Source organism: Salvelinus fontinalis, chromosome 28 (genome assembly GCF_029448725.1).
Source record: "Salvelinus fontinalis isolate EN_2023a chromosome 28, ASM2944872v1, whole genome shotgun sequence".
Classification (NCBI taxonomy): domain Eukaryota; kingdom Metazoa; phylum Chordata; class Actinopteri; order Salmoniformes; family Salmonidae; genus Salvelinus; species Salvelinus fontinalis.
The window spans coordinates 38,642,469-38,669,426 of record NC_074692.1 but is presented as its reverse complement, the minus strand read 5'-3'; the positions used below and the strand labels follow the sequence as shown (position 1 = coordinate 38,669,426).

At 41.6% G+C, this 26,958-nt stretch overlaps 1 protein-coding gene across 1 annotated transcript; it reads right to left on the bottom strand.

Annotated features, from left to right (window-relative positions):
- Positions 1-2,254: 2,254 nt before the first annotated feature.
- LOC129825846 (neutrophil cytosol factor 2-like) lies at positions 2,255-25,267 on the bottom strand. The gene is made up of 13 exons (XM_055885981.1): positions 25,094-25,267; positions 24,907-24,989; positions 24,536-24,644; positions 12,090-12,221; positions 11,692-11,799; positions 11,382-11,441; positions 11,169-11,206; positions 10,669-10,807; positions 9,793-9,864; positions 9,276-9,363; positions 8,877-8,974; positions 4,183-4,306; positions 2,255-4,076 (listed from the first exon to the last, which is right to left on the bottom strand). The coding sequence occupies exons 1-13, from the start codon at positions 25,265-25,267 to the stop codon at positions 3,946-3,948; spliced, it is 1,356 nt and encodes a 451-aa protein (XP_055741956.1). The 3' UTR covers positions 2,255-3,945.
- Between the last annotated feature and the right edge of the window lie 1,691 nt (positions 25,268-26,958).

Here is a 26,958-nt window from a genome sequence, read left to right as displayed (position 1 = left end):
AGGCTGTTAAAAGACAGTACATCATTTACAACGAGACACAGCACATCTGTCTTAGAATATGGGCGTAGTTAGTTTGTGTCTGAATTAGGGGGAAGTGGGTGAGGTAGGCCCTGTCTCTTGTGACAAGATTAATTCTCACTCCGCTAGCTATCTTCAAAGCCAAGCAGCATAGAGATACAGACAGTCCCCCTCTCCTCTCCCCTCCTCAGCAATGCATTTAATACCACCTAAAGGCTTTGTTATACTGCTCAGTACAAACTGTATGGAAGGGAGACATTTGGTGAAGTGTAAAAAATACATTGAGAAGGAATGTGTTAGCCTGGTCCCAGATCTGTATATGCTGTCACGGTAACTCCATTGTTGTCATTGTCAAGCCAAACATTTGGCATGAAAGTGAATGACAAAGAGTTGACATGCTAGCACAAACAGACTTGCACTCAGGCTAAGAACATGTGTATGTGAAACACATTGCATTACTGTTCTACACAGGCTACATGCAGTACATGACATAATCCATTCTTCTCTTTTCTACATGGTCTCTCACTTAATTCTAATGAGAGACAATGCATGCGTCTCAAAAGGCACCATATTCCCTATAGTGCCCTGGTCAAAAGTAGTGCACTATATTGGGAATAGGGTGCCATTTGGGATGTAGGCAAAGGCCTGTAAAAGGGAAGAACTCGTTCAAAAGAGTGTGGAGGAGGCTGGTTCTTTTGATGAATGACTTAACATGTAATACAAGGAAAGTGACTCATGCTTCTTCACCCTGCCAAAGAGTAATTACAGTAATATAACCGGATCAATGTACCTTCTTAACATCCACCCGGCTAATGCTATTAAAACGTGTACTTAAAAAACAGAGCATGGGTTCTGGCTGTGGTCAACAGTAGTGTATAGGGGGCCATTAGAGATACACTCCATGCCATCTTGGTAGTTGGAAATGAAAACCATGATGTCAACATAGTACAATGGTTTTACGGCTTAATGTGGATGCATTGCTATGTATCTACAGATTCAGAAAATGTTAGGATATGTTGAAAGAGTGAGATGAGATAAGATTACAGATTTATATACACTGAACAAAAATATAAACACTACAATTTTAAAGATTTTACTGAGTTACAGTTCATATAAGGTAATCAGTCAACTGAAATTAAATAATTTGCCCCTAATCTATGGATTTCACATGACTGGGAGTACAGATATGCGTCTTTTGGTCACAGACACCTTAAATAAAAGGTACGGGGGTGGATCAGAAAACCAGTCAGTATCTGGTGTGACCATCATTTGCCTCATGCAGCGCGACACATCTCCTTCACATTGAGTTGATCAGGCTGTTGATTGTGGCCATGGAATGTTGTCCCACTCCTCTTCAATGGCTGTGCGAAGTTGCTTGATATAGGTGGGAACTGCAACATGTTGTCGTACATGTCAATCCAGAGCATCGCAAACATGCTCAATGGGTGACATGTTCGGTGAGTATGCAGGCCATGGAAGAACTAGGACATTTTCAGGTTCCAGGAATTGTGTACAGATCCTTGCGACATGAGGCCATGAATAATCATGCTGAAACATGAGGTGATTGCCCGGTACAGTTAAAATCAGGATTCATCCGTGAAGAGCAGACTTCTCCAGCGTGCCAGTGGCCATCGAAGATTAACATTTTCCCACTGAAATCGGTTATAACGCCGAATTGCAGTCAGGTCAAGACCCTGGTGAGGACGATGAGCATGCAGCTTCCCTGAGACGGTTTATGACAGTTCTTCAGTTGTGCAAACCCATAGTTTCATCAGCTCTCCGGGTGGCTAGTTTCAGACGATCCTGCAGGTGAAGAAGACGGATGTAGAGGTCCTGGGCTGGCGTGGTTACACGTGGTCTGCGGTTGTGAGGTCGGTTGGACGTACTTCCAAATTCTCTAAAATAACATTGGAGGCGGCTTATGGTAGAAAAAATAATATTCAGTTCTCTGGCAACAGCTCTGGTGGACATTCCTGCAGTCAGCATGCCAATTGAACACTCCCTCAAAACTTGAGACATCTGTGGCATTGTGTTGTGTGAAAAAAATGCACATTTTAGAGTGACCTTTAATTGTCCCCAGGACAAGGTGCACCTGTGTAATGATCATGCTGTTTAATCAGCTTCTTGATATGCCACACCTTTCAGGTGGATGGATTGTCGTAGAAATGCTCACTAACAGGGATGTAAACAAATTTGAGCACAACATTTTAGATAAATAATATTTTTGGTGCATATAAAACATTTCTGTGCTCTTTTATTTCAGTTCATGAAACATGGGACCAACACTTTACATCTTGCGTTTGTTCAGTATAGAATCAGACCAGGTGTGTTTGGTTTGGGATAGTTTTGAACATACAATTTAGTATTCATTTTGCAAGCGTCATCTCATCAATGATGTAAATATGTAGGAGTTACCCTGTAATACAGATTCACTGTTGTTGACTACATTATTCACACTCTCAAATAGAAAATGTATGCACCACATAATGCATCCATTATCCCTGGTAGGTGTACAACAATAGTCCCTGAATTCTACCAGAGGATGGGTGGGTGGACGTAAATGCTTCACATGGGAACAGACTGAGCCTAATTACTAAAGGACTCTGGTTTAATAAGCCATCTGAATGGAGCTCTTTGATGCTTCATTGCGCCCCTTCTTTTTTCATAACTATCATTTGTGACGACAGCTAAAAGTACCTGACATTTTCCTGTGTGGTGACTAACTAAAGCCTAGACCACTGCACTTCTACTGCACAGCCAACTAAGATGTGAGTGCCAAATGGCCCCCTATTCCCTACATAACGCACTACTTTGACCAGAGCCCTGTAGGCCCTGGTTAAATGCAGTGCACTACATAGGGAAAAGGGTGCTATTTGGGATACAGAGGTCCTCTACCCTTACACTTCATTCACACAGACTCAGGCTTCTATTTTTCTACCAGTCAGTCCAGAGCCCTGTTAAGAAAGACTGGAAGTCCATAAATGTTATGAACTTTGTTTAATGTGGGCAATCAAGTAAATTAGCTTTAATGGAATTAGGGAATGGGATTATTGCATTGCATGTCCTATTTCATGAATTGAGTTGTGTTTGTGCTTTTCTAATAACCAATTTCTGTGTTCATGTAAGTGTCTGAACGGATCCTCACTATCTGTATCTGCAGTTCGGCAGTACGCCCAGAACCTTGTTTTGAGAACGGAAGGTTCTCAGTTTCAAGGTCACAGCTTGGAGAGAAGAAGCTTCGTGAGGTATTGGTCTGTCACATGCATGAACCAAATATTAATGAAGAATTAATTATGAATGAGGAACAAGCTAAATCATGCCTATGTAATGTGTCTGTAAGCTGTATATAAGAGATCTAACGGGACTGCCCCGATGGTACACATGTACTATGGTGCATCAAGTTTGTCGGAACCTCCCCAGTTAACTGTTAATGAACAATGATTCCTTTAAGATTGACTTCGAGTGTCCCTGTGTAGAATTTCCACAGCAGACCTATTAGGTTTTCTTCAACAAAAGTGAACAACACCATTCTTACCACTAGATCTTCTTTAGTTTAACAGGTTTACATGATCATGGAGGAAGTAACAACCATATAACAGTATAACAGTGGTCCACATTCATTCACAGCAGTTGACAGTAAGTAGAAAAGGTGAAACACTTTAAGTTTGACCTGTTGGTCAAATGCTACCCAGTATGACCACTCTATTCCAGTGGATGGAGTGGATGGAAAATGTCAGTGGCTTGGTCAGGCATGCAGCAAACCCAATGATGTAGTCCTCCATCAGACAACCACAGAAGCACACCAAGAGATGACATGCTGCATAGTCTCCGTACTGATTCTGATGAAGGCCGTTGACAGCCGTCATAATTTTAACTGGAATTAGATAAATAAAGTATCAAGTTGTTAACTGTGAGCAAGAGTTGAGCCTATTCCTTGTTTGATAGCAACATGGTCATCCGATCGATGGTTGAGGGGGCCTCTCCTTCCCGGTAGGCAAAAAGGCTGGGGAAGATGCCAATGTTACCAGCACAGTGACCCTCCAGCCACTCTTCATTAACTGGCAGACAGGGGGGAGAGAGAGGAGGCTCATTATTCAGAGTAGGTGACGTACTTACTGTTCACTTAAAACACACAACACTTCATCATTTCTCCCGTTCCGTTACCTTCACCGAGAATGTCAATAGTGTCTCCCTCACTGAACTCCAAATCCTCTGGTCCCTCAGCTGCATAGTCATACAGTGCCACCATCTGGTAGAGAAAGGTACGGTTGGCCAGAGGGTCCTCAGTCTGACAGAGAGAGCAGAGGAACATACCAGGTTAGCTTTCAGTCAGCAATTAGCCACACATTCCGTTGAGGCATTTCAGTTCAAAATGGGACTGTGCTACATGCACTGTGTTGTATAACACACTGTATTACTTCTACAACTAATATAAGGACAGGAGGAGAAACTAATGTGGGTACATAACATTCCAAGCATTCCAATGTACGTAAAAAGGGGGGTGTTACAGGTGCCCAAAAGGGACAAACTAGAATATCAATAAACAACATATTCCTCCCCTTTGCTTTTGATGCCCCAGAAGGAAAAAGTAAATATTCACTGTTTTGCATATTATTTTATTTTTAACATAACTGCTCTCTTAAAGTAAATAAAATAATTTTTCAGAATTACCCTCTTTCCCTAGTTCAGAAAAGGTTGACTGCCTCAGTTCCCAGACTGAACCCTGGGGAGTATTCTGCCCCAATGTCGGAGGTTAGTCTGAACTAAATATTCAACCTTTCAGGGGGTCGTCTTTCTCTTGCAGGGTAATGACAACGTACAGGTGAGTCTACAGTCACATTATCTCTGAGTCTGAGTGGTGATGGTGTATGCCCAGACTGGTGCCCAACATTACCCTGAGTAGGCACTCTGGCTGGTTCAGGTGAGTCTGGAGCACTTTCCAAATTTATAGGTTGCTGCAGTGGATGTTCAGGAGATGGCTCGTAGTCATGGTAGGTATCCAGTAGCTGTTTAGTCTTTGGAGGTCTCAGGAGGTCGAGTCACGTGCAAAGGTGTCTTTTCATCATGGCTGACACGGGTGCCTCTTTGCTTGTAGCATGGGGGGTGTTTCTGTAGGTCAACAGGTAGGTGGTTAGGCGCCTATTGAGGGAGCCGTTCCCTTGTGATGATTTTAAAGTTTGTTTCATCGTCTGGACAAATCTGTCAGCGAGGAAGTTTGTTTCAGGGTGACACAGCACTGACTTGATGTGCTGAATTCCATTTGCTTCCATGAATGACCGGAACTCTTCAGATACCAGTTGTGGGCCATTATCACTAACGAGTTGCGTTGGCAATCTGAAGCGAATGAAGATTGACCGTAGCATTTCGATGGTCGTCTCCGCTGAGGTGCTCTTCATCACTGTGACCTCAGGCCATTTACTGTGTGCATCAACTATGACTAAGAACATACGATCCTCCAGTGGGTCTGCATATACTATGTGGACTCGCTGCCAAGGCTCCTCTGGGAAGTCCCATGGGTGTGTTGGTGCTAGCTGAGGCATGTTCCTCATCTTTTCACATGCAGAACATGACTTGGCCTTGTCTTCGATAGCTGCGTCCAAACCTGGCCACTAAAAGTAGCTGTGTGCAAGTGGCTCCTTCATTCGCACCATGCCACAGTGCCCTAAATGGAGTTCTTCAAGCACCTGCCTTCTCAGTGGCGGCGGTATGGTGACTCGAAAACCCCATTGCAAGCATCCAGACTGAACTGTAAGCTTGTTCCTCCTCACTAGGTAAGGATTTAGGCAGTCCAACAGCTCTCCTCCTTTTCCACGAGTGACAATGTCCACGACCTCAGACATCACAGGATCAGTGTGGGTGAACTCTTTCACTTGGACAGATGTAACTGGGACGTTCGTCACTTCCTTGAAGTAGAAGATTTCAGCCTGGGACTGTTCAGTGTGTGTGGCAGGTAAGGGAAGCCTTGAGAGGCTGTCTTTATTGCAGTGCTGCTGAGACTTTCTGGACTTGATATCGTACTGGTGAGCAGATAAAAGTAATGCCCATCGCTGCATGTGGCTGGCTGCAAGTGATGGAATGCCGGTGTGGGGACCAAAGATGGAGGTGAGGGGTCTATGGTCTGTCAGCAGTGTGAATCGTCGGCCAAACAGAAACTGATGAAATTTCATAACTCCAAACACGATGGCGAGCGATTCACCCTCGATCTTTACTTAAGGTAAGGCTTTACTTAAGGTCCGTGATTTGAAAGCAATTGGCCTTTCTTCCCCTGATGGCATGATGTGTGAGACAACAGCACCAACGCCATGAGGCGTACAGTCCTTTGGGAGTCACTATGGTCAACAGTTCTTGTGACTCTTGGTCCACATGCATCTGTAGATAGGCCTGACATAAGTCTATCTTACTGATTTTGTCCTCCAGCTAAACCAGAAAAGAGGTCATCAATGAGGGGTAGTGGATATTTTTCAGCAGTTAAGCCTGGGTTAATGGTGACTTTGAAATCACCACAGTCTGAGTGATCCATCTTTTTTTATGACTGGCACAACAGGTGTAGCCCATTCACTAAAATTCACTGGATCCAAAACTCCACTCTCGACTTGTCTGTTTAGCTCCGTTTCAAGTTTGGTTTTATGGCGTATGGGACAGGTCTAGCTTTGAAGCATTTTGGCTTACCAACTGGTTTCACGGTCAGTTTAACTGTTATGTCCTTCATACTGCCAAGTTCTCCTTTGAACACATCTGTGTGTTTCCTCAATATCCCTTGTAGGTTTGTGTCCTCTTTTGCAACCACCTGACAGTTTAGTGTGATCTTTTCCCTGCCATGTGCGTCCTAGCGATGCTGGATGGTTGCCTTTCACGTTGTAGAGACGTAGCTTACCTTCTGTTTGTTGAGCTCCACTGTAACAATCACGCTACCTCTCACTGGAACAATCTCACCGAAGATAAACACAAACGTGAGGACGTTTCTTCCTCGTCGCCAGTTTTGTTGTATAACACACTGTATTACTTCTACAACTAATATAAGGACTGGACATAAGACGGGAGTAGAAACTAACATGGGCATTGTTTAATGCCTTTCACAGGACAAAACGTTCCAAGCATTCCAATGTACGTAAAAAGGGGGGGGTGTTACAGGTGCCCTAAAGGGACAAACTAGAATATCAACACACAACACATTGTATCATAGGTCATTGTCCCACATGGCACCCTATTCCGTCTGTAGTGCCCTACTTTTGACCAGAGTGCACAGGGTAGCCCAGAGCCCATAAAGTAGTGCACTTAATAGGGAATAGATAATAAAGCATCTGACCTTTCCATTTTGTTAACGATGGAGGAATCTTTCAAATACTTTAAGCTCTTGATTTAGTCTGCCTGGAGTGCTAGATGAACAGGACTTGCACTTTAGCGACTATTCTATTTGTGCCTGTCAAACTAAATCAAGCCCAGTAAGTATTTAAAAATGATTTCAAATAGTATTTGAACCTAGGGGTGATGGAAAGTATTTCAAACAGCACATACTAAATGGTGGCATAATAAACACTGGAATGGTAGCTAATGATTCCCTTATCTGTCACGTTCCTGACCTGTTTTCCGTTGTTTTTGTATGTGTTCAGTTGGTCAGGGAGTGAGTTGGGGTGGGCATTCTATGTGTTGTGTTTCTATGTGGGGTTTAATGTGTTGCCTGATATGGTTCTCAATTAGAGGCAGGTGTTTGACGTTTCCTCTGATTGAGAACCATATTAAGGTAGGCTGTTCTCACTGTTTGTTTGTGGGTGATTGTTGCTGTGTCTGTGTTTGTTACACCACACGGTACTGTTTCGTTTTTTCCTGTTTGTGCGTTCTTCGTTATATGTGGTTCACAAGTTCAGGTCTGTTTAACGTCGTTTGTTGTTTTGTAATTATCGAGTGTCTTTCGTGTCAGTGTTCGTCTTGTCTATTAAATCATCATGTATTTATCACCCGCTGCGTCTTGGTCCGATCCATGCTCCTCCTCGTCCGAGGAGGAATTAGACGATCGTTACATTATCACAGTAAATGATCTCAAGGAAATCTAGATGTTTTTGTTCTGAACAATGGGCCCACTCAGGTCTCTTAACGTAAGTTGTATAACTGGTATTGGCAGTATGGACTGAATGGAAATGGAGAAAACTCTGCAGAACACTCACTGAAACCTCTTGCTTTTCCCCAGCCAGCCAGTCTGTCAGGAATGTTATGTAAAAGTAGAACAGGACTTACATGGCCATCAGAGTTTTTTAAGAGGTCATTTCTTCTTACGAAAATCATTCAGGTCACTCTGACATGCTGAGGCACAAAAGCTAGTCTTAAATTGTCCAGAATATATTTTTACCTGACAACCTCTCCCTCCCCTGGGCTTTGCATTGACTTAATCAGGCCAAACCATCAGCATTGTATTACATCTGACACTTGAAAATGATGAGTCATAAAATGAATTAGAAGTTATCCACAATTCCATCTGCCTAGTGTACAGTATGTAAACACATGCAACTAGATGTACAGCACAACATCATGTGTTTACTGGATTATGTCAAATGGTCCTTCCAGTCAGGCTGACACCAGTGGAGGCTGTTTGATGTATTTGATGCCATTCCACTTATTCCACTCCAGCCATTACCACAAGCCCGTCCTCCCCAACTAAGGTAGCACCAACCTCCTGTGGCTGACAAACATTCTTCTTCAACCAACTGGAGGACAGATGTACTAATTGTTTGGACCTGATAACTTCAGAGAAATAAATTGTATTATCTTAATCTTCATTTTACCTTTACATGTGTTATCTCCGACAGAGATGAAGAGTTACACACTCAGACAAAAACACAGATTAAGTCAGAGCCTTTACTCACCAGCTCAGTAGGACTGTCCACCGTGGATGGGTACCTGGGTGGCGGGGTGGAGGTGGTAGGTAGGTAGGAGGGTGGAGATGCCTCTCTATCAGGCCTCTCTGCAGATTATATATAGCACAAGATTTAAAAGGTTGAACACTTGTACAATAACCAGTGACTGTAAAATGAACACATTTATAGTTCATGGGGCTGGCAGAATGACGACTGTTACAATATGATTTAAAGCACTTTGAGATTCTTTGTGTAATGAAAAATACTCTCATAGTTAAATAATAACAATAATTATTGTTATTTAATTAACATAAAGGTGCTTTAAAGGTTAAGATGGATGCTGGCATGGCCTAGCTCCACCCCCTTGGTCTTGCGTTCTGCCAGTGGGGTTAAATGAGGTGAACCTACCCTGTGGAGGTTCTTCGTGGCTAAGCTGGCTCTGTGGGCGAGTGGGCGGCTTGAGACCCGGTGGGAGGGGGATCCCACTGGGAATACTCTGTGGACGACACAGCCAGAGTAGTCAAGGTAACACCGCTCTCTGTGCCTTCCATTAAAGCAGTGAAACATCCAGACAGGCTGGGATTATAATTGCTATTCCTCTTATGACACCTCATCCCCTCATTGTTAAAATCCAAGGGTATTCAACAACCCTGTCTGTGCTTCACAGTGTTAAGCAGGTGCAGCTTTGATACACATGAATAGGCCTACAAATGTTTTCACTGTCTGTGGGTAGAGGAGGAGAGTTAAAATACAGCTCTGATCAGCATTACTCTAAAACTGAGAGAACAACCCAGATGAGATTAAACACCTGAAGCTGCTGGATTGTCACATTCTGTTCACAACTATGGAAATAGCTATATTGTGTTAGTAAAACATACAAATGTGATGAAATAAGAAACTCTAAGATGAAGATAGAAAGCCTTACTTTATTTTTGTTTCTGCCTTTGGACTTGTTGACATCCACAGGGTCCAGCAGGGTCATGGGGACAAGTCCTTTCTAAACCACAAAAGAGGGGAAAAAAGGGAAGTTGAGCGATAATCAAAAAATGTTTACGGCATAGATATACAATCGTACAGAAAGAAGGCAGGACCAAAATAAAAATGACTTGGTGTTGCTGTGTTAGGAAAGGGGAGATGTAATGACATGGCTATTACTGATACAGCCAACGGCAAGGGCCAGACAGCTAGGGGACAGCAGAGCCTCTTGTGGTATGTAGAAGTATTGCATTATTCTTATGTGCTTTCTAATTCATTATAGAAGATCCTAGCTAGTTGCTACTATACAACTTTATTTGCCATACATTACAGCAAACAGAAATGTGTCGACTGCTCAATTCTCAACCCTCCCAGACAGCACACACTCTTTACCGGTGTAGGGAGTTAACCCACTCTTTACCGGTGTAGGGAGTTAACCCACTCTTTACCGGTGTAGGGAGTTAACCCACTCTTTACCGGTGTAGGGAGTTAACCCACTCTTTACAGGTGTAGGGAGTTAACCCACTCTTTACAGGTGTAGGGAGTTAACCCACTCTTTACCGGTGTAGGGAGTTAACCCACTCTTTACCGGTGTAGGGAGTTAACCCACTCTTTACCGGTGTAGGGAGTTAACCCACTCTTTACCGGTGTAGGGAGTTAACCCACTCTTTACCGGTGTAGGGAGTTAACCCACTCTTTACCGGTGTAGGGAGTTAACCCACTCTTTACCGGTGTAGGGAGTTAACCCACTCTTTACAGGTGTAGGGAGTTAACCCACTCTTTACCGGTGTAGGGAGTTAACCCACTCTTTACAGGTGTCTCTCACCTGTCCATCATGTATGACCATGGCCAGTCCATCTCTGTCTGCATTACTGAAAAGAAACACTATGGCTCCCCCAGGCACCGTCAGCTGCCCAGGGGCTTGGGACATGTAGGGGTTACGCAGACGCATGTAGCGAGATTCCCTATGGGGAGGCAAAGACAGCATTCGAAGTGAAGGGTTAAGATGCACACTACCATGATTATCTCACTTGTGTTGCAGCGAGTTATTAAGAACCCCAATCAACATTGTAGAAAAATAAACACATCATTTGACTCATATACATTTATTATCAACGTTTCGGTCAGAGACCTTTGTCTTAAAAATATGTTACTCATACCACCATATTAACCATGGATATCTTTTTTTGGATTCAAATATCAGTTTTGAGCTTATTTTCTTCTGGTGTCCGTGACCATGAGAGAATAATTACAGGATTTTTTCTGCTCCAACAACATTCATGTTTTGGAACATAATTGAAAGTCAATGTGAATAATGTTACTTACTTCACTCTATCCATCTTGGGCTCGTAGTATCCCGGTTTCTGTTCGGAAGACAGAGTCACAGTCAGAGAGAGAGGCAGAGGGCATAGGATGTGTCCCAAAATGTCAAAATGGCATAAGGACTCTGGTCAAAACCAGTGCACTATACAGGGAATAGGGGGTTATTTGAGACACATTCAACGTGTACTTCCGATGCTATGTTAACAGTGGTCTTACATTGGTCCTGAGAGGTTCAAATCCACCAAAGTCATCATTGGGAATCATTGAGGAAATTACCTGAAAGCACAGGAAGAGGCCTGATTCGATTGAGACACACACACACGGACACACAGGCAAGCACACACACAGATATGTCACTATACATATGTCCCAAATGGCACCCTATTCCCTACATAGTGCATTACTTTTGACCAGATCCCATAGGGCCCTGATCAAAAGTAGTACACTATATAAGGAATAAGGTGCCATTTGGGATGTACTCTGTTACTGTGCCTGTGTACATTAGTGTGGTGTGGTTTTACTTTACCATTGGTTTGCCCAGGAAGTCTCTCTGTCCCAGCTGTTCTATGTCCTGTTTCCTGGGCCGGAACACCTCTCCCTCTGGCACCAGGAGGACGGGCAGCACCTCTCCCTTCTGGGGGTGGAGACACGCACAGAGAAAGAGAGAGAAAAAGAGAGAAAGAAAGAAAGTTGAGAGAAAGAGAGAGCGAGAAAGAGAGGGTAATTCAGGACCAAGAGAAATGCAGCCACGCTGGACAGAACACACCACACCCTGCCAATGTCAAAGTATTATGTGACGTTAGAGACAGGAGTTTTTCCATACCATGTGCCTTGATCAGTGAGGGAAAAAAACTCATGCCCTATGTAGGGAGAATTCAATGTTTGTTATTCTAGTGAATATTGTTTTTCCGGTAGTGTACTTACAGAGATACTGTGTAAAGCCACTTCCAGTCCTCGCCCCCCTCCTACTTTCTCCTGGGAGGCTGAGAGCAGGATGTCTCTGGCTTTGTCCAACTGGTTCAACCTGGAGTGGACAGCTGCTGCGTTATACAAGACCTGGACAACCACAGAGAAACATAGTGTCTGTCTCAAATGGTACTCTATTCCCTATGTAGTGCATTGCTTTGGACCAGATCGCTAGAGGACAGTCTACTAATAACCCTCTCCATATCAAAAGTATTTATAAAAACCCTTTTTACATCAGCAGGTGCAGCAAAGTGCTTTTACACAAAAAGAAACTGCCTAAAACCCCAAACAGCAAGCAATACAGATGTAGAAGGTTGGAGGCTAGAAAAAACTCCTTAGAATGGCTGGAACCTAGGAAGAAACATAGAGAGGAACCAGGCTCGGAGTACTCTTCTGGCTGTGTCGAGGGGAGATTGTAAGAGTACATGGTCATTAAGCCCAGATATGATCACACAGAAAAGTAATACTCAACAACTGCCCATGACAGAGCATCACTTAATGATGCTGCATTGAACACATTGGGGTTTTCATCTCTGAACAGACAATAAAATAAGTCACTGAACTTGAATTTATAAACAGTCTCACAAATGTGATTAATAAAACAAATGCAACAACCATATTTGTTCTAGCTGATATATTCTTTCCTGAATCTAATCCCTATAGTCATGTCCAGAGAGACAGACACATATTGGTTAGCCCAGTTTGAGACAAACACAGCCACAGCTGTACATGCCCTGGGAGAAAAATATGAAATATGTCTCATCTTCACTATGAAGTAAATCTCCTAAACTTGTTTCCCTTCATTCAATGAGGCTTCGTCATACTGTAGGTCCCTACCAGGTGGGTTATCTGGCTTTTGGACCGCACATTGGAAGTGTTGACATAATGGAACTGGGGATATTCTCAGTTGTTAATTTGTCAAATGCATCCCAAATGGCCCCCTACTCCCTATATAGTGCACTTATTTTGACCAGAGCCCTATTATACCAGGTCCCATAGCCAAAATTAGTGCCCATTAAAGAGAATAGGGTGCCATTTGGGATTCATCCTTAAAGATGCACTCCAGTCTCCTTTTCAACTCACAAATCACCTGATTTACCTAACAAAAGGCTCATCTCAGTAGGTGGTCCAGTTATTTCATGACATATCATGCTCCTCTATGTTTCCCGCAAGCATGGCGGGAGGCCGAGGACATCATACCAACTCCTTGAAGATTGCAGTTGTGTCTAAAAACACTATTTTGCTCAAAATTACTTGTTTTACCCTTAAGTGTCTGAACATTACTGTATTTATACTTGGGATATTTTTTAGGAAAAGTTTTTTTTAAATAGCTGGACTACATCTTTAACTCAGATATCTTTCACCATTTGGAGCAACAAGCTATATACATTTGGACTGTCACATATATTTTGAATCTTGTTTCATTGTACTGTACTCCACTTCTGGTACATGGTGTACACCTGTAAGGTACAAGTACATCTATAACACCTGCAAGGTACAAGTATATTTCACACCTTTATTTAACCAGGTAGGCAAGTTGAGAACAAGTTCTCATTTACAACCTGGCCAAGATAAAGCAAAGCAGTTCGTCACATACAACAACACAGAGTTACACATGGAGTAAAACAAATATACAGTCAATAATACAGTAGAAAAATAAGTCTATATACAATGTGAGCAAATGAGGTGAGATAAGGGAGGTAAAGGCAAAAAAAGGCCATGGTGGCGAAGTAAATACAATATAGCAAGTAAAACACTGGAATGGTAGATTTGCAGTGGAAGAATGTGCAAAGTAGAGATAGAAATAATGGGGTGCAAAGGAGCAAAATAAATAAATAAATACAGTAGGGGGAGAGGTAGTTGTTTGGGCTAAATTATAGATGGGCTATGTGCATGTGCAGTAATCTGTGAGCTGCTCTGACAGCTGGTGCTTAAAGCTAGTGAGGGAGATAAGTGTTTCCAGTTTCAGAGATTTTTGTAGTTCGTTCCAGTCATTGGCAGCAGAGAACTGGAAGGAGAGGCGGCCAAAGTAAGAATTGGCTTTGGGGGTGACCAGTGAGATATACCTGCTGGAGTGCGTGCTACAGGTGGGTGCTGCTATGGTGACCAGTGAGCTGAGATAAGGGGGGACTTTACCTAGCAGGGTCTTGTAGATGACCTGAAGCCAGTGGGTTTGGCGACGAGTATGAAGCGAGGGCCAGCCAACGAGAGCGTACAGGTCGCAGTGGTGGGTAGTATATGGGGCTTTGGTGACAAAACGGATGGCACTGTGATAGACTGCATACAATTTATTGAGTAGGGTATTGGAGGCTATTTTGTAAATGACATCGCCAAAGTCGAGGATCGGTAGGATGGTCAGTTTTACAAGGGTATGTTTGGCAGCATGAGTGAAGGATGCTTTGTTGCGAAATAGGAAGCCAATTCTAGATTTAACTTTGGATTGGAGATGTTTGATGTGAGTCTGGAAGGAGAGTTTACATTCTAACCAGACACCTAGGTACTTGTAGTTGCCCACATATTCTAAGTCAGAACCGTCCAGAGTAGTGATGCTGGATGGGCGGGCAGGTGCAGGCAGCGATCGGTTGAAGAGCATGCATTTAGTTTTACTTGTATTTAAGAGCAATTGGAGGCCATGTAAGGAGAGTTGTATGGCATTGAAGCTCATCTATAACACCTGCAAGGTACAAGTACATCTATAACACCTTCAAGGTACAAGTACATCTATAACACCTGCAAGGTACAAGTACATCTATAACACCTTCAAGGTACACGTACATCTATAACACCTTCAAGGTACAAGTACATCTATAACACCTTCAAGGTACAAGTACATCTATAACACCTTCAAGGTACACGTACATCTATAACACCTTCAAGGTACAAGTACATCTATAACACCTTCAAGGTACAAGTACATCTATAACACCTTCAAGGTACACGTACATCTATAACACCTTCAAGGTACAAGTACATCTATAACACCTTCAAGGTACAAGTACATCTATAACACCTTCAAGGTACAAGTACATCTATAACACCTTCAAGGTACAAGTACATCTATAACACCTTCAAGGTACAAGTACATCTATAACACCTTCAAGGTACAAGTACATCTATAACACCTTCAAGGTACAAGTACATCTATAACACCTGCAAGGTACAAGTACATCTATAACACCTTCAAGGTACAAGTACATCTATAACACCTTCAAGGTACAAGTACATCTATAACACCTTCAAGGTACAAGTATATCTATAACACCTTCAAGGTACAAGTACATCTATAACACCTTCAAGGTACACGTACATCTATAACACCTTCAAGGTACAAGTACATCTATAACACCTTCAAGGTACAAGTACATCTATAACACCTTCAAGGTACACGTACATCTATAACACCTTCAAGGTACAAGTACATCTATAACACCTTCAAGGTACAAGTATATCTATAACACTGTGGTCTAAGTCTACATCTATAACAGCATGGTGTAAGTCTACATCTATAACACTGTGGTGAAAGTCTACATCTATAACACTGTGGTGTAAGTCGACATCTATAACAGCATGGTGTAAGTCTACATCTATAACACGGTGGTGTAAGTCTACATCTATAACAGTATGGTGTAAGTCTACATCTATAACACTGTGGTGTAAGTCTACATCTATAACACTGTGGTGTAAGTCTACATCTATAACACTGTGGTGTAAGTCTACATCTATAACAGCATGGTGTAAGTCTACATCTATAACAGCATGGTGTAGGTCTACATCTATAACACTGTGGTGTATGTCTACATCTATAACACTGTGGTGTAGGTCTACATCTATAACACTGTGGTGTATGTCTACATCTATGACACTGTGGTGTAGGTCTACATCTATAACACTGTGCTGTAGGTCTACATCTATGACACGTGGTGTAAGTCTACAGCTATAACAGCATGGTGTAAGTCTACATCTATAACACTGTGGTGTAAGTCTAGATCTATAACACTGTGGTGTAGGTCTACATCTATAACACTGTGGTGTAAGTCTACATCTATGACACTGTGGTGTAAGTCTACATCTATAACACTGTGGTGTAGGTCTACATCTATAACACTGTGGTGTAGGTCTACATCTATGACACTGTGGTGTAAGTCTACATCTATAACACTGTGGTGTAGGTCTACATCTATAACACTGTGGTGTAGGTCTACATCTAACAGCATGGTGTAAGTCTACATCTATAACACTGTGGTGTAGGTCTACATCTATAACACTGTGGTGTAAGTCTACATCTATATCACTGAGGTGTAGGTCTACATCTATAACAATGTGGTGTAAGTCTACAGCTATAACACTGTGGTGTAGGTCTACATCTATAACACTGTGGTGTAGGTCTACATCTATAACACTGTGGTGTAGGTCTACAGCTATAACACTGTGGTGTAAGTCTACATCTATAACACTGTGGTGTAAGTCTACATCTATAACACTGTGGTGTAGGTCTACATCTATAACACTGTTGTGTAGGTCTACATCTATAACACTGTGGTGTAGGTCTACATCTATAACACTGTGGTGTAGGTCTACATCTATAACACTGTGGTGTAGGTCTACATCTATAACACTGTGGTGTAAGTCTACATCTATAACACTGTGGTGTAAGTCTACATCTATAACACTGTGGTGTAGGTCTACATCTATAACACTGTGGTGTAGGTCTACATCTATAACAGCATGGTGTATGTCTACATCTATAACACTGTGGTGTAAGTCTACATCTATAACACTGTGGTGTAAGTCTACATCTATAACACCTGCAAGGTACAAATACATCTATAACACTGTGGTGTAAGTCTACATCTATAACACTATGGTGTAAGTCTACATCTATAACAGCAGGGTGTAAGTCTACATCTATAACACTGTGGTGTAGGTCTACATCTATAACACTGTGGTGTAGGTCTACATCTATAACACTGTGGTGTAGGTCTACATCTATAACACTGTGGTGTAGGTCTACATCTATAACAGCATGGTGTATGTCTACATCTATAACACTGTGGTGTAAGTCTACATCTATAACACTGTGGTGAAAGTCTACATCTATAACACTGTGGTGTAGGTCTACATCTATAACACTGTGGTGTAGGTCTACATCTATAACAGCATGGTGTATGTCTACATCTATAACACTGTGGTGTAAGTCTACATCTATAACACTGTGGTGTAAGTCTACATCTATAACACCTGCAAGGTACAAATACATCTATAACACTGTGGTGTAAGTCTACATCTATAACACTATGGTGTAAGTCTACATCTATAACAGCATGGTGTAAGTCTACATCTATAACACTGTGGTGTAAGTCTACATCTATAACACTGTGGTGTAAGTCTACATCTATAACAGCATGGTGTAAGTCTACATCTATAACACTGTGGTGTAGGTCTACATCTATAACACTGTGGTGAAAGTCTACATCTATAACACTGTGGTGTAAGTCTACATCTATAACAGCATGGTGTAAGTCTACATCTATAACACGGTGGTGTAAGTCTACATCTATAACAGCATGGTGTAAGTCTACATCTATAACAGCATGGTGTAAGTCTACATCTATAACACTGTGGTGTAAGTCTACATCTATAACACTGTGGTGTAAGTCTACATCTATAACACTGTGGTGTAAGTCTACATCTATAACAGCATGGTGTAAGTCTACATCTATAACAGCATGGTGTAGGTCTACATCTATAACACTGTGGTGTATGTCTACATCTATAACACTGTGGTGTAGGTCTACATCAAAAACACTGTGGTGTATGTCTACATCTATGACACTGTGGTGTAGGTCTACATCTATAACAATGTGCTGTAGGTCTACATCTATGACACGTGGTGTAAGTCTACAGCTATAACAGCATGGTGTAAGTCTACATCTATAACACTGTGGTGTAAGTCTACATCTATAACACTGTGGTGTAGGTCTACATCTATAACACTGTGGTGTAAGTCTACATCTATGACACTGTGGTGTAAGTCTACATCTATAACACTGTGGTGTAGGTCTACATCTATAACACTGTGTTGTAGGTCTACATCTATGACACTGTGGTGTAAGTCTACATCTATAACACTGTGGTGTAGGTCTACATCTATAACACTGTGGTGTAGGTCTACATCTAACAGCATGGTGTAAGTCTACATCTATAACACTGTGGTGTAGGTCTACATCTATAACACTGTGGTGTAAGTCTACATCTATAACACTGAGGTGTAGGTCTACATCTATAACAATGTGGTGTAAGTCTACAGCTATAACACTGTGGTGTAGGTCTACATCTATAACACTGTGGTGTAGGTCTACATCTATAACACTGTGGTGTAGGTCTACAGCTATAACACTGTGGTGTAAGTCTACATCTATAACACTGTGGTGTAAGTCTACATCTATAACACTGTGGTGTAGGTCTACATCTATAACACTGTTGTGTAGGTCTACATCTATAACACTGTGGTGTAGGTCTACATCTATAACACTGTGGTGTAGGTCTACATCTATAACACTGTGGTGTAGGTCTACATCTATAACACTGTGGTGTAAGTCTACATCTATAACACTGTGTGGTAAGTCTACATCTATAACACTGTGGTGTAGGTCTACATCTATAACACTGTGGTGTAGGTCTACATCTATAACAGCATGGTGTATGTCTACATCTATAACACTGTGGTGTAAGTCTACATCTATAACACTGTGGTGTAAGTCTACATCTATAACACCTGCAAGGTACAAATACATCTATAACACTGTGGTGTAAGTCTACATCTATAACACTATGGTGTAAGTCTACATCTATAACAGCATGGTGTAAGTCTACATCTATAACACTGTGGTGTAAGTCTACATCTATAACACTGTGGTGTAAGTCAACATCTATAACAGCATGGTGTAAGTCTACATCTATAACACTGTGGTGTAGGTCTACATCTATAACACTGTGGTGTAGGTCTACATCTATAACACTGTGGTGTAAGTCTACATCTATAACACTGTGGTGTAGGTCTACATCTATAACAATGTGGTGTAAGTCTACAGCTATAACACTGTGGTGTAGGTCTACATCTATAACACTGTGGTGTAGGTCTACATCTATAACACTGTGGTGTAAGTCTACATCTATAACACTGTGGTGTAAGTCTACATCTATAAAACTGTGGTGTAGGTCTACATCTATAACACTGTGGTGTAGGTCTACATCTATAACACTGTGGTGTAGGTCTACATCTATGACACTGTGGTGTAGGTCTACATCTATAACACTGTGGTGTAGGTCTACATCTATAACACTGTGGTGTAAGTCTACATTTATAACAGCATGGTGTAAGTCTACATCTATAACACTGTGGTGTAAGTCTACATCTATAACACTGTGGTGTAAGTCTACATCTATAACACTGTGGTGTAAGTCTACATCTATAACAGCATGGTGTAAGTCTACATCTATAACAGCATGGTGTAGGTCTACATCTATAACACTGTGGTGTATGTCTACATCTATAACACTGTGGTGTAGGTCTACATCTATAACACTGTGGTGTATGTCTACATCTATGACACTGTGGTGTAGGTCTACATCTATAACACTGTGCTGTAGGTCTACATCTATGACACGTGGTGTAAGTCTACAGCTATAACAGCATGGTGTAAGTCTACATCTATAACACTGTGGTGTAAGTCTACATCTATAACACTGTGGTGTAGGTCTACATCTATAACACTGTGGTGTAAGTCTACATCTATGACACTGTGGTGTAAGTCTACATCTATAACACTGTGGTGTAGGTCTACATCTATAACACTGTGGTGTAGGTCTACATCTATGACACTGTGGTGTAAGTCTACATCTATAACACTGTGGTGTAGGTCTACATCTATAACACTGTGGTGTAGGTCTACATCTAACAGCATGGTGTAAGTCTACATCTATAACACTGTGGTGTAGGTCTACATCTATAACACTGTGGTGTAAGTCTACATCTATAACACTGAGGTGTAGGTCTACATCTATAACAATGTGGTGTAAGTCTACAGCTATAACACTGTGGTGTAGGTCTACATCTATAACACTGTGGTGTAGGTCTACATCTATAACACTGTGGTGTAGGTCTACAGCTATAACACTGTGGTGTAAGTCTACATCTATAACACTGTGGTGTAAGTCTACATCTATAACACTGTGGTGTAGGTCTACATCTATAACACTGTTGTGTAGGTCTACATCTATAACACTGTGGTGTAGGTCTACATCTATAACACTGTGGTGTAGGTCTACATCTATAACACTGTGGTGTAGGTCTACAGCTATAACACTGTGGTGTAAGTCTACATCTATAACACTGTGGTGTAGGTCTACAGCTATAACACTGTGGTGTAAGTCTACATCTATAACACTGTTGTGTAGGTCTACATCTATAACACTGTGGTGTAGGTCTACATCTATAACACTGTTGTGTAGGTCTACATCTATAACACTGTGGTGTAGGTCTACATCTATAACACTGTGGTGTAGGTCTACATCTATAACACTGTGGTGTAGGTCTACATCTATAACACTGTGCTGTAGGTCTACATCTATGACACGTGGTGTAAGTCTACAGCTATAACAGCATGTTGTATGTCTACATCTATAACACTGTGGTGTAGGTCTACATCTATAACACTGTGGTGTATGTCTACATCTATGACACTGTGGTGTAGGTCTACATCTATAACACTGTGCTGTAGGTCTACATCTATGACACGTGGTGTAAGTCTACAGCTATAACAGCATGGTGTAAGTCTACATCTATAACACTGTGGTGTAAGTCTACATCTATAACACTGTGGTGTAGGTCTACATCTATAACACTGTGGTGTAAGTCTACATCTATGACACTGTGGTGTAAGTCTACATCTATAACACTGTGGTGTAGGTCTACATCTATAACACTGTGGTGTAGGTCTACATCTATGACACTGTGGTGTAAGTCTACATCTATGACACTGTGGTGTAAGTCTACATCTATAACACTGTGGTGTAGGTCTACATCTATAACACTGTGGTGTAGGTCTACATCTATGACACTGTGGTGTAAGTCTACATCTATAACACTGTGGTGTAGGTCTACATCTATAACACTGTGGTGTAGGTCTACATCTATAACAGCATGGTGTAATTCTACATCTATAACACTGTGGTGTAGGTCTACATCTATAACACTGTGGTGTAGGTCTACATCTATAACACTGTGGTGTAAGTCTACATCTATAACACTGTGGTGTAGGTCTACATCTATAACAATGTGGTGTAAGTCTACAGCTATAACACTGTGGTGTAGGTCTACATCTATAACACTGTGGTGTAGGTCTACATCTATACCACTGTGGTGTAGGTCTACATCTATAACACTGTGGTGTAAGTCTACATCTATAACACTGTGGTGTAAGTCTACATCTATAACACTGTGGTGTAGGTCTACATCTATAACACTGTGGTGTAGGTCTACATCTATAACACTGTGGTGTAGGTCTACATCTATGACACTGTGGTGTAGGTCTACATCTATAACACTGTGGTGTAGGTCTACATCTATAACACTGTGGTGTAGGTCTACATCTATAACACTGTGGTGTATGTCTACATCTATAACACTGTGGTGTAGGTCTACATCTATAACAGCATGGTGTAGGTCTACATCTATAACAGCATGGTGTAGGTCTACATCTATAACAGCATGGTGTAGGTCTACATCTATAACACTGTGGTGTATGTCTACATCTATAACACTGTGGTGTAGGTCTACATCTATAACACTGTGGTGTATGTCTACATCTATGACACTGTGGTGTAGGTCTACATCTATAACACTGTGCTGTAGGTCTACATCTATGACACGTGGTGTAAGTCTACAGCTATAACAGCATGGTGTAAGTCTACATCTATAACACTGTGGTGTAAGTCTACATCTATAACACTGTGGTGTAGGTCTACATCTATAACACTGTGGTGTAAGTCTACATCTATGACACTGTGGTGTAAGTCTACATCTATAACACTGTGGTGTAGGTCTACATCTATAACACTGTGGTGTAGGTCTACATCTATGACACTGTGGTGTAAGTCTACATCTATAACACTGTGGTGTAGGTCTACATCTATAACACTGTGGTGTAGGTCTACATCTAACAGCATGGTGTAAGTCTACATCTATAACACTGTGGTGTAGGTCTACATCTATAACACTGTGGTGTAAGTCTACATCTATAACACTGAGGTGTAGGTCTACATCTATAACAATGTGGTGTAAGTCTACAGCTATAACACTGTGGTGTAGGTCTACATCTATAACACTGTGGTGTAGGTCTACATCTATAACACTGTGGTGTAGGTCTACAGCTATAACACTGTGGTGTAAGTCTACATCTATAACACTGTGGTGTAAGTCTACATCTATAACACTGTGGTGTAGGTCTACATCTATAACACTGTTGTGTAGGTCTACATCTATAACACTGTGGTGTAGGTCTACATCTATAACACTGTGGTGTAGGTCTACATCTATAACACTGTGGTGTAGGTCTACAGCTATAACACTGTGGTGTAAGTCTACATCTATAACACTGTGGTGTAGGTCTACAGCTATAACACTGTGGTGTAAGTCTACATCTATAACACTGTTGTGTAGGTCTACATCTATAACACTGTGGTGTAGGTCTACATCTATAACACTGTTGTGTAGGTCTACATCTATAACACTGTGGTGTAGGTCTACATCTATAACACTGTGGTGTAGGTCTACATCTATAACACTGTGGTGTAGGTCTACATCTATAACACTGTGCTGTAGGTCTACATCTATGACACGTGGTGTAAGTCTACAGCTATAACAGCATGTTGTATGTCTACATCTATAACACTGTGGTGTAGGTCTACATCTATAACACTGTGGTGTATGTCTACATCTATGACACTGTGGTGTAGGTCTACATCTATAACACTGTGCTGTAGGTCTACATCTATGACACGTGGTGTAAGTCTACAGCTATAACAGCATGGTGTAAGTCTACATCTATAACACTGTGGTGTAAGTCTACATCTATAACACTGTGGTGTAGGTCTACATCTATAACACTGTGGTGTAAGTCTACATCTATGACACTGTGGTGTAAGTCTACATCTATAACACTGTGGTGTAGGTCTACATCTATAACACTGTGGTGTAGGTCTACATCTATGACACTGTGGTGTAAGTCTACATCTATGACACTGTGGTGTAAGTCTACATCTATAACACTGTGGTGTAGGTCTACATCTATAACACTGTGGTGTAGGTCTACATCTATGACACTGTGGTGTAAGTCTACATCTATAACACTGTGGTGTAGGTCTACATCTATAACACTGTGGTGTAGGTCTACATCTATAACAGCATGGTGTAATTCTACATCTATAACACTGTGGTGTAGGTCTACATCTATAACACTGTGGTGTAGGTCTACATCTATAACACTGTGGTGTAAGTCTACATCTATAACACTGTGGTGTAGGTCTACATCTATAACAATGTGGTGTAAGTCTACAGCTATAACACTGTGGTGTAGGTCTACATCTATAACACTGTGGTGTAGGTCTACATCTATACCACTGTGGTGTAGGTCTACATCTATAACACTGTGGTGTAAGTCTACATCTATAACACTGTGGTGTAAGTCTACATCTATAACACTGTGGTGTAGGTCTACATCTATAACACTGTGGTGTAGGTCTACATCTATAACACTGTGGTGTAGGTCTACATCTATGACACTGTGGTGTAGGTCTACATCTATAACACTGTGGTGTAGGTCTACATCTATAACACTGTGGTGTAGGTCTACATCTATAACACTGTGGTGTAAGTCTACATTTATAACAGCATGGTGTAAGTCTACATCTATAACACTGTGGTGTAAGTCTACATCTATGACACTGTGGTGTAAGTCTACATCTATAACACTGTGGTGTAAGTCTACATCTATAACACTGTGTTGTAGGTCTACATCTATAACACTGTGGTGTAGGTCTACATCTATAACAGCATGGTGTATGTCTACATCTATAACACTGTGGTGTAAGTCTACATCTATAACACTGTGGTGTAAGTCTACATCTATAACACCTGCAAGGTACAAATACATCTATAACACTGTGGTGTAAGTCTACATCCATAACACTATGGTGTAAGTCTACATCTATAACACTGTGGTGTAAGTCTACATCTATAACACTGTGGTGTAAGTCTACATCTATAACAGCATGGTGTAAGTCTACATCTATAACACTGTGGTGTACGTCTACATCTATAACACTGTGGTGTAAGTCTGTTGTACCTGCCAGCTGTAGAGCTTGTAGCGTAGCCCCAGCTGTCTGTAGTCAATGACCACGTTCCCTCTCATGTGTTTCTGAGCCGAGATACAGTCATTCAGAGCCTCCTCCAGCCTGCAGAACACACACACACACACACACACACACACACACACACAGGAACAAAGAGAGTGGGAGGGAGAGGGATGTCAGATTCAATGGCTGTCTTTTGTAATCTAAAACATGAATAGACAGCCATTTGCCTTCATATGTTAATCGATGTCTAAACGCTGTACATACACATTGACCTGTACATCCTGTTGTTAACTTTAATAAAGGAGAGAACAACATCAGTTGACAGAAGAGGAACCATAATGTTGTACAGTGATCTCTTTACCTGCTAGCCATTATGAGTGTTCCAGATCTTTGGAAAAAGCCAACTGCAAGTCGCTCATCCTTGGCTATGGTCTGGTCTAAAGCCTTCACAGGGCGACAGATAAATATTAGACGCACTCACATACACACACAAAGAAATCCTTTCAGAGATTGATCAGTCACTCTTGACAGCAGTCCTCCAGACTTACCTGGATGGCAGGCTCCAGCTGCCCCAAGGCAAGGTGAGCAGAGGCAGTCAGAAACAAAGTACGGGAGGTAGGTTCAGTGATCTGGTTCAGTTTAGACAGGGCTCCCTGCCAGTCTCTGGCATCCACTGCCTTCACTGCTTCATCCCACAACCGCAGCAGCTCCGTGTACAACATCGTCCTGTGATAGGAACATTTCTTTATATATATTTATTTTAAAGTTGTACCTCAAAAGTTAGGACAAGTGGGGATCGAAATAACTGTATACACATGGCACTTTTTAAGAGGCAATCTGGAATTTGTAAATACACTAAATAAGACTTTTAAATACATGATATATAGCCATTGTAGTTTATATAGTTCCTTTGTTGATTTTCGAATCCCTTTAACCAATTACCTGGTCATGTCTGAGTGCAATGAAGAAAGGAACTAGATTACTATGAGAAAATGTAAGCCTACAGTGTAATAACTGGGGTGGTATCCTTTATGAATGAAACCACAACAAAGATCTACGTGTAGGTGCTCTTCATCATCCTCAGCAAACACAGCATGGAGATTTAGACAGAGTGACTCTTAAAGAGGATCCAAGTCTTTAATCATATTATTTTCATATATTATTAATTTTATCCAAGCCTTTCACAAATAATTAAATATCTACTCAAACAAATATTAATGATATGAAAAATAAACATCTCTACTTACAGGTGCTCCCACACTTAAAACATAAACAAAAGGAAAGAAGTTTGATGTTAGAGAGTCAGGGAGATTCAAACCTATTGTCAAAGGTTCCTGGAAAGGTATGCCAGCTTAGCACCTTCAGTACAGCTCAGTATGGCAACAGGGAAGTGAAGGCTGCAAGCTGTGGGTGCAGTGAGGGAGTCACCACCCTGCACTACAAGGAAGTCCTCCTCCTTTGCATTTCCTATAAACAAGGCAGGGAATGCACCAGTGATAGGTCTCAAATGTCACCCTACACCCTATATAGTGCATTACTTTTGACCAGAGTCCTATGGGTACCCTATACAGTGCAATCGGAAAGTATTCAGACCCCTTGACTTTTTCCACATTTTGATATGTTACAGAATTATTCAAAAATGTTTTCAATTTATTTTTCCCCTCAATCTACACACAATATCCCATAATGACAAAGCAAAAACAGGCTTTTAGAAAAATTTGACAAATTCATTAAAAAAAACAAATATTAAATTTACATAAGTATTCAGACCCTTTACTCGGTACATTGTTGAATCACCTTTTGCAGCAATTACAGCCTCGAGTCTTCTTGGGTATGACGCTACAAGCTTGGGACACCTGTATTTGTGGAGTTTCTCCTATTCTTCTCTGCAGATCCTCAAGCTCTGTCAGATTGGTTGGAAGAGCGCCGCTGCACAGCTATTTTCAGGTCTCTCCAGAGATGTTTGATCGGGTTCAAGTCCAGGCTCTGGCTGGGCCACTCAAGGACATTCAGAGACTTGTCCCGAAGCCACTCCTGCGTTTTCTAGTCTGTGTGCTTAGGGTTGTCGTCCTGTTGGAAGGTGAACCTTTGCCCCAGTCTGAGGTCCTGAGCGCTCTGGAGCAGGTTTTCATCAAGGATCTCTCTGTACTTCGCTTCGTTCATCTTTCCCTCGATCCTGACTAGTCTCCCAGTACCTGCCGCTGAAAAACATCCCCACAGCATGACGCTGCCACCACCATACTTCACTGTAGAGATGGTGCCAGGTTTCCCTCAGACGTGACGCTTGACATTCAGGCCAAAGAGATCAATCTTGGTTTCATCAGACCAGAGAATCTTGTTTCTCACAGTCTGAGAGTACTTTAGGTGCCTTTTGGCAAACTCCAAGCAGGCTGTCATGTGCCTTTTACTTAGG

Excerpts from the sequence above, each read along its gene's own strand:
- LOC129825846 (XM_055885981.1), bottom strand. The coding sequence starts at position 25,267 with ATGTTGTACACGGAGCTGCTGCGGTTGTGGGATGAAGCAGTGAAGGCA. Across the intron at positions 12,222-24,535 it reads ACAAGCTCTACAGCTGGCAG|GTCTTGTATAACGCAGCAGC; the intron begins GTACAACAGACT and ends GTGGTTGTCCAG. Across the intron at positions 9,865-10,668 it reads TGGTCATACATGATGGACAG|AAAGGACTTGTCCCCATGAC; the intron begins GTGAGAGACACC and ends TTTGTGGTTTAG.